We start from the raw sequence: 7,925 nt of genomic DNA, 5'->3' as shown, positions 1-7,925 counted from the left end.
ATATGCCGACGGATCTGGGGGTGTCATTAACATAACATTGACACTCCCAGCCGTCCGCATAGGGCAGTGTGAACTGCCGGCGGGAGGTGTGCGATGCGGGTAAACGCCGCGGATTCGCGGCGTTCCCGCATCGCTATAGTGTGAACCCGGCCTTAATGTACAGGGCAGGAAAGCTAGGAACATCTCCTTAACCACTTCCCGACCAGCGCACGACGATGTACGTCGACAGAATGGCACGGGCAGGCATATTGGCGTACATGTACGTCCAATATTCAATGCCGCCCTGCCGCGCTGGTCGGGGCCCCCGTAAGTCCGGTCGCGGGACCCGCGGACTCGATCGCCGCGGGCATCCCCGCTATCGTCTCACGGAGCGGCCGAATGGAGGAAATGCTGTATAAACAACATTTTTCCATTCTGCCTAGCAACTAGTGATGCTGATCTCTGCTCCATGTGATTGGAGCAGAGATCAGTGTACACTAAATGAAAGCCCAACCCCCCCACAGTTAGTAACACACCCCTAGGAACACTTAACCCCTACACTGCCACCCACTGGTTAACCCTTTCACTGCCAGTGTCATTTACACAGGAATCACTGCATTTATATAGCAGTGATTACTGTATAAATGACAATGGTCCCAAAAATGTGTCAAAAATGTCCGATGGGTCCCCGACAATGTCGCAGTCACAATAAAAATCGCAGATCGCCGCCATTACTAGTAAAAAAAAAAATAATAAAAAATTATTAATAAAAATGCTATAAAACTATCCCTATTTTGTAAACGCTATAACTTTTGCGCAAACCAATCAATAATCGCTTATTGCGATTCTTTTTACCAAAAATATGTAGAAGAATATGTATCGGCCTAAATTGAGGGAAAAAAATGTTTTTTTATATATTTTTGGGGGATATTTATTATAACAAAAAGTAAAAAATAATGCGTTTTTTTTCAAAATTGTCGCTCTATTTTTGTTTATAGCGCAAAAAATAAAAACCGCAGGGGTGATCAAATACCACCAAAAGAAAGCTCTATTTGTGGGAAAAAAAGGACGTCAATTTTGTTTGGGAGCCACGTCGCACGACCGCGCAATTGTCAGTTAAAGCGACACAGTGCCGAATCGCAAAAAGTGGTCTGGTCTTTGACCAGCAAATTGGTCCGGTCTGAAAGTGGTTAATGACACAGATGGCAAAAAGAGAGAAAAAAAAAAGCGGTTTTAACCCTTCCCTTCTCTATCCAAAATATGTATATATTATTATTATTATTATTATTCAGGATTTATATAGCGCCAGCAATTTACGCAGCGCTTTACAATATAAAAGGGAGACAATACAGTTACAATACAATTAAATACAAGAGGATTAAGAGGACCCTGCTCAGAAGAGCTTACAATCTAAAAATATATATATTTTGGATAGAGAAGGGAAGGGTTAAAACCTTTTTTTCTCATTTTAATGTGGAACCAAAAGTACAGCCCCAGAGTTCCTGGTCTTCTGGTCATGCGAAGTGTAAACTCAGCAACCTACCTAATCTGTAATGTGGACATCTTTAAAAATACAAACAGACACGGTTTGTTAAACACATCTTTATTGAAAAGTCTTCCCACTAAAGTGCATACTTGCATAAAGAAACAAGATCAGCATTACATAAATCAAACTTCAAGTTAAAAAAGTCAGAATAAAAAAAATAAAAATAAATTGCATACAAAATATGCTTTGGTTTTATATATGGTGGGCTTATCGCCTTGTGTGTTGAGATACTGCCAAAAAGCTAACAGGTTTAGAGATTATATTTATATATATATATATATATATATATATATATATATATATATACTGCCATATATTTATTTATTTATATAGATGTATTTCAAGTATGATCACTTGCTACTTTTTCATTAGAAAAGCAGAATCCTATGTCATTATTGTGGCAGTTGAGGCAGGCGAGTGCAATCCTCGGGAGAGCCTTGGCATTAGAGAAGGACAACTCATCCTAATTAGGTAAAATCCCTTGTTCTATTCTGCATTAGATCAGCACAACTGTATACTATATATGTATTGTGTTCTCTTCACATAAAATTCTTGTATGATCCAATCTGGCTAAGCATGTTCACAAAATGATCTCGCAATTAAGAAACATGCCAGATGATCACATGGATAGTTTGGAAAACATTTATTTTCTACCTAATAATGTAGATAAACCAGCACTGCTCAGTATTCCCCGTGGATAATTTATCTGACCAACAGAGTTGCATGTCAGATGGAAAAATAATCCCTGGGAATTCTGATCACTCCTCGTAGATCAATCGGAACCCTTGTGTTTCATTGGAACCCTGTAAATATACAGATGAAAATGGTGGCCTTTTGACCATCACAGTACAAATTAAATCTTCAATAGTTCCCAAGAGCCGTCCCTTTCCTTAGTGTGACTAATCAATTATAGTAAAGGATTTATGGTTGAAGGGGACGGTCACATGCCAGGCTAGGTGTTCGCAATGTTGCTGTGGTGTAGTTTTCTGCTTGTAGGTAAAGACTTCTACATCAAGAAGGTAGAGGTTTGGGGTCGTACACAAGTAAACATTCTGAGGTGAGGTGAGAGAAGGGTTGTTAGGTAGACTTCAAGATTAGATATATAAAAGTTTCAGGAGATTATTACAGTTGGAGGTATTTAAAACCCAGGTGACATAGTTGTGAGCAATATGTTCCAACACATAGCTGGCTTTCTGCCCAGTAATCTCAGAAATGGTCGGTTCACACCAAAACGCGGTTTAGGAAAAGGAGAGGACCATGTTCAAAACACACTACCTTTGTGATCTGCTGCAGGTGCTAATATGTTGTTAACGGCACCCCAAATGCAGTATATTTACGGGCACCAGATCACATGGTACCGCAGTACCATGCACTTTTGTGTGCCGTATATTTCAAAAGTAGTACATGCATGACTTTTTGTGAATCCCTAAGTGATTTGCACGCAGTAATCACAGAGAAGCATGGCCTATGTTTCTGTGCGATTCTGATATGAACCAACCCTAAAAGAACAATGTCATTTTTCTTGTCTCATACGGCAGCTTACTCTGTAGTTTCTGCAGTTCCTTTAGTATTCAACACTTCCTGGGAATGTTGTATGTCTGTTATCTGCAATGCAAAGTAGTTCTATCCTTTGGTTTTTATGTCACGGATGAGTCCTGTAGTAAAATAGCCTTCTTAATAAATTCCAATACTGTTGATCTAGAAGAAGACAAAATAAATCCTGACTGAGACAGTTTCAGGCTTTGGCGCCATTCTCATTCAAGCCAAAATATGTAACCAAACCTGCTTCTCTAGTGACTACCAAAATCATCCTGATACTCTGCTCCCTCAGGGTGCCTAAATACTTGGTGTGCTAAAATGTGTGTGCTTTAAAGCAGACTAGTATTTAAATACTAACATAAAGCACCATTAAAGTAGAACTCTACCCAAAAGGGAATGTTCTGCTTTAAGTCCTCCTCCCCTGCCACAATCAATATACACTTATATTGATTGGGGTCCTTCACACACACACACACACACACACACACACACACACACACACACACACACACACACACACACACACAGGTTAAACGTTAATTAATCAGGATAGTCATATGCTGCAAACGCTAAAAACAGTCATTTGTTTAAACTGTTGCATCACCAAGATCTTTTCTGAAGAGGAGGGTCTTATACATGCTCAGCTTGAAAAGTCAAGTGTGGGATAGGTTTTCAATTTAAAGAGGTGGTTCGCTCAGTAAAAAAAAAAAAAAAAAAAAGTCAGCAGCCACAAATCATGTAGCTGCTGACTTTTAGTAAAGGGACACTTACCTGTCCAGGGATCCAGCGCCATCTTCACCCAGGGCTAGTTCTTCCCTAGCCTTCGGGTTACTGGTGCTGTGGGTAGCTGGCTATGCCGTGCCCGGCTCCACAGCAGGCTGCAAGCTGTGAATGCAAGAGCGGAGCTGATCTTTGTGAATGGTCCCCCAACCTTCTGGGACCTGTGACATGTCCCAGAAGCCTGTGGGGAGAAAGGGGGAGAGGGGAAACTTCTGCTCAGATCTCCTAGGCAATCCAAGGGGAAGTGGGAGCTGGGTACCTGTCAAAACTTGGTAGAAGACTTGCCAAATGTGGTAGGGGAGGACTTAAAACAGAACTTTCCCTTTCGGGTGGAGTTCTGCTTTAATGGTGCTTTATGTTAGTAATTAAATACTAGTCTGATTTAAAAAAATTTTTTTATCACGTGTTCATTTTAGCACACCAAGTATTTAGGCACCCTGAATATCAGGATGATTTTGGTAGGCACTAGAGAAGCAGGTTTGGTGACTCAGCAGTGCCATATGGGTCAGAGGATAGAACTACTTTACATTGCAGGTGGCACAGAGATACAACATTCCCAGGAAGTTTTGAATACTAAAGAAACTGACAGAGGTGACAATGATCAAAAAAAAGGGGAGATAAGAGACACAGGCAGCCAGTGAGTGATTGCAACGCCTATTATTTTACAGAAACCTTTAATCTTGATATTTCTTTAGATGACAGGGTCGTTTTAATTTTCTCAGGGTAACTAAGTTGCCTAAAAGGATTATCCTCCACCAGCCTTTTCCATGGCAGAAGACAGCAACATGTTCAATGACCAAAATAGCTCTTTGCAATTTCAGCACACAGGTGATAATTTATCATTCCAGATGACGCATTTCAGACTGAAGAAGTTATGTCCAAAATGCGTCGTCCTGTATACTCACCTGTATGCTGAATTTGCTATGCTTATTTTGCCAATTGGACATGTTGCTGCCTTGTGTCATTTGGAGGTTGGGTGTAAACAGGAGGGCTGTTTGGCAGCTGATTTGATTGGAACAAGTTTGTTTCAATAACAGAACCCTACATTGAAGTGAAAAGACAAAGGCTATAGATGCGTTTTATTGTTTCTGGCAAAGATTCGGCTAATCTGCATTGCCGATCCTGAGAAGACATCGTCCTTTCATGGATAGTCCCTTAATATTTAATACCGAATTATGAATAACTAAGAAAGTTGGGGTATAGCCAAGTGCAATTGATTCTAAACTGAGAAAGTAAGGCACTTCTGGTATCAGTCTGCTAACCTGGAGTGTTTCACCAGTGAGAATCCATAGGCATGTAGCAGCAGGGAGTATTCAATGCTGTAGATTTTCTTAGGGATATGACTTACAAATCCCTCTACAGTCTCTGGATGTCCAGTATGAAGGGAGAGGAGATGTCCTTATTATTCAGGTGCAAGTCCAAGTCCTAGAAGTAGAACATATTTGTATAAATTTAAGTCATATATAATATAAATAACTCACATTATGTTCCCCAGTTCCAATAAGCTATCCACAAAGCTAGAGATAAAAGAACATCTGTGTGAAAGCAACATTGGGATCCTTTCACATTAATGGTCAGTTTCACCTCTATGGTGCCTGTTTACACCCGCTTACCTCCAATCTAAAAAATAAATAAAAAAAAGGAAGAAGATCAATCCCCTTCCTTCTGGGTGGATGTAATTGGAGGGCCCACAAAGTAGAGCTGGCTGTGTCCATTCTGCATATTTAGAGTGGACACGGACCTGTCATCCGATCGCTCAGCTCATTGTGGCCCGCAATCAGTTTCCAAGTCACTCAAGTGGTCCTCGCTCTTCAAAAGGTTGAGCACCCCTGCTATACATGATATGAGCATCTGAAAGGCGACTGCTTAAAACATTACCAGTGTACATGCACTAAGTAAATGGCGACGGGCGGTTTCTGCATGGCTTTGATAACAAGCAAGGAGAATACTATTGCCTCTCATGTACTTTACAAGCATTGCTTGGTGTTAAACGAACCATCAATCATAGCAAACAGGGTCACAAGCTGTCAGGCCGTTGCTTCATATCTCCCCATAGATGATGTAACAGGCAATAACGCAGGGTACAAATAAACAGAACAACAGGCTTGCTTGTGTGTGTTACATAGCAGATATCTCCACAGTTTCAGTGATACCACAGGTCCTGTGAAAGGCAGTCTTTTTTTCAGTCTAGCAGCCTTTCTAATGCCCCATACACAAGGTCGGACATTCCGACCACAAAATCCGTTGGATTTTTTTCCAATGGATTTTGGCTGAAACTTGCATACACACGGTCGCACAAAGTTGTCAGAAAATCCGATCGTTCTGAACGAGGTGATGTCAAACACGTACATCGGGACTATAAACGGGCCAGTAGCCAATAGCTTTCGTCACTCTTAGTTTATTCTGAGCATGCGTGGCACTTTGTCCGTCGGAATTGTCTACACATGAATTTATGCGATCGGATTTTGTTGTCGGAAAATTTTAGATCCTACTCTCAAACTTTGTGCGTCAGACAATCCGACGGAAAACGTCTGAGGGAGCCCACACATGGTAGGATTTTCCGACAACATGATCCGATCGCACATTTTCCGTCGTAAAATCTGACCGTGTGTACAAGGCATTAGTCTAGCAAATATACCCACACAGGATGCTATGCTATTGGGCAATTTTGCAAGATTTAAATAGAAGGAAATAAATAGTTTACTGCTGTCTGTCTAAGTGCAGTCTGTTGACATTGCAGTTATGCTGAAAAAAAATGCTTTCCTTAGCCGTCAGGCGGGGTCAGCTGATAGCACCTGCATATAAGGTAGATTTGTAATATCAGGATGCAGCGCATTCCATATCCTGCACATGTAGCACAACACAGGTGCTTTACTCTGCAGGATGCAGACACGCAAACTAGATGCTAAAAGCCCTGACGTGGGAACTTTAACTGGACTTTTCTATAGTAAATCTTCTGATTGCAGTAAGCAGTCATCAGCAGGACTGGCAAACAGAATGTTTGGCATGGGACCTGTCTGGGCAACTGGCTTACAAGCTCAAAGTACAGAGGTGGGTCAGATAACAGAACAAATGCATGCAACAAGTATAATCAACTTTTCTAATGCCCCCCTGGTAGTACTGCAACTGTACTTTACAAAGTCCATTCAGTTTACCTTAAAATGAACCTGAACTTAAAAAAATAATCCTCCTAAAAAAATAAAATAAAATAGTGTGCTTCCGGTATGTAAGGGTGTCTAGGTACTCATGTGTCTATAACCTCAAAGCTGTATATCTGCAGTGTGAGCTCTAATGCTTTCTCTGACTGCTGGTCTCAGTAGCTTTGGAGTGAGATTTGGTGAAGTTACTACTGTGCTGTTCACAGTTCTTTGCTTGAAATTCTGATATAATGCCAAGCCCTTCCTTTATGAAGATAGTGGTCTCCATGACACCATGCAGAATGAGACATTGTAAGGAACAGGTAAAAGATCAGCTGCAGGGAGACCACAGGTAATACTGGTGACTTGTATTTTGTCCTATGCCTTTTTTTTTTTTAAAGTAATTTCCCGTGTATGGAAATGGTTCCCCTCCCCACATCCCAGTTATACATACCTTACCAGTGCCCCCTCAGAGATCCTGCCTTTACCGCATTTGGCCCTGAAATCCAAGTTGTTACCTGTGTTGTAGGCTAAGGGCAACAGTGGTGTTACCCTTTCCATCATATAACAGTGTTCAGGCATGGTCACATGGCAGGATATCACATGCTCCCCCATTCCCAGTACTGATAAGGGGTGTACAACGCAGGCAAGGGGTCCCATTACAAAAACACTGTCATTTTGCTCTGAATGGGCAGGGTTACAGTTTCTCCATAATCCGAGGGGTCCATTTATATGGCAGTGATGTGTTTACCCCTTTTGCTGGCTTTAAGACTCCAAAGCCATAAGAGCATCATTAAAGCAAATGGGAGTGAAAAATAAAAGCGAAAAGAGAGAGAAAAGCTTGGTCACATGACCTGTCAAAGTCATGCCCAGCCTATTCTCTATTCACAAAGTTCTCTGCTGCATTAAGCCAAAAAGATCTATGTGAGACACTGCAGGCTCCA

The 7,925-nt window shown here is 41.3% G+C and overlaps 1 protein-coding gene across 3 annotated transcripts in view; it reads right to left on the bottom strand.

The window, feature by feature from the left end:
• Nucleotides 1–1,566: 1,566 nt before the first annotated feature.
• Nucleotides 1,567–7,925, bottom strand: part of UAP1L1 (UDP-N-acetylglucosamine pyrophosphorylase 1 like 1) — a 40,620-nt gene continuing 34,261 nt past the window's right edge. Inside the window, exons 9-10 of one of the 3 annotated variants that reach the window (XR_013272334.1) lie at nt 5,107–5,269; nt 1,567–3,223 (exon numbers count right to left, since the gene is read on the bottom strand). Coding sequence is in view for 1 of the 3 variants with exons in the window: in XM_077477242.1 (XP_077333368.1) it covers nt 5,201–5,269 (69 nt within the window). In the remaining 2 variants the exon portion in view is untranslated. Of the gene's footprint in view, nt 5,270–7,925 lie in introns of all 3 variants that reach the window. The other 2 variants (XR_013272336.1, XM_077477242.1) reach the window with 2 other exon arrangements.

This window comes from Lithobates pipiens, unplaced genomic scaffold, assembly GCF_037356315.1.
Source record: "Lithobates pipiens isolate NorthernLeopardFrog02 unplaced genomic scaffold, aLitPip1_a1.2 Scaffold_1, whole genome shotgun sequence".
Lineage (NCBI taxonomy): Eukaryota > Metazoa > Chordata > Amphibia > Anura > Ranidae > Lithobates > Lithobates pipiens.
This window is presented reverse-complemented; position numbering and strand designations above follow the sequence as displayed.